A 216-nucleotide genomic window follows, 5' to 3' on the forward strand; every position below is an offset into this window, starting at 1 on the left:
GGGACATCATCACGGCCTGTGAGCGGGGACTGGGCCGGAACCGGCCGGCCGGGGCGGGCCGGGGCGGGGCCGAGGGCTGCGGAGCCCCCAGCCCCCCACCGCACTCGCACCCGGGCGCCAACTTTAATCTCCTTCCCTGGCGTCCCAGGGCAACCTCCCACCCACCTTCGGTCCCCAAGCAGCATCTCTGTGCCCTCTGAGGCCGAAGGCTGGAGT

The 216-nt window shown here is 72.7% G+C and overlaps 1 protein-coding gene across 1 annotated transcript in view; it reads left to right on the forward strand.

Annotated features, from left to right (window-relative positions):
* Positions 1–216, forward strand: part of IRAK1 (interleukin 1 receptor associated kinase 1) — a gene marked incomplete at its 5' end in the record, with an annotated part of 6,651 nt that continues 6,435 nt past the window's right edge. The window contains 2 exon segments of the mRNA XM_014583460.2: positions 1–18; positions 149–208. Of these exon segments, the coding sequence (XP_014438946.2) occupies positions 1–18; positions 149–208 (78 nt within the window).

This window comes from Tupaia chinensis, unplaced genomic scaffold (assembly GCF_000334495.1).
Source record: "Tupaia chinensis unplaced genomic scaffold, TupChi_1.0 Scaffold144326_1, whole genome shotgun sequence".
In the NCBI taxonomy this organism is placed as follows: Eukaryota; Metazoa; Chordata; class Mammalia; order Scandentia; family Tupaiidae; genus Tupaia; species Tupaia belangeri.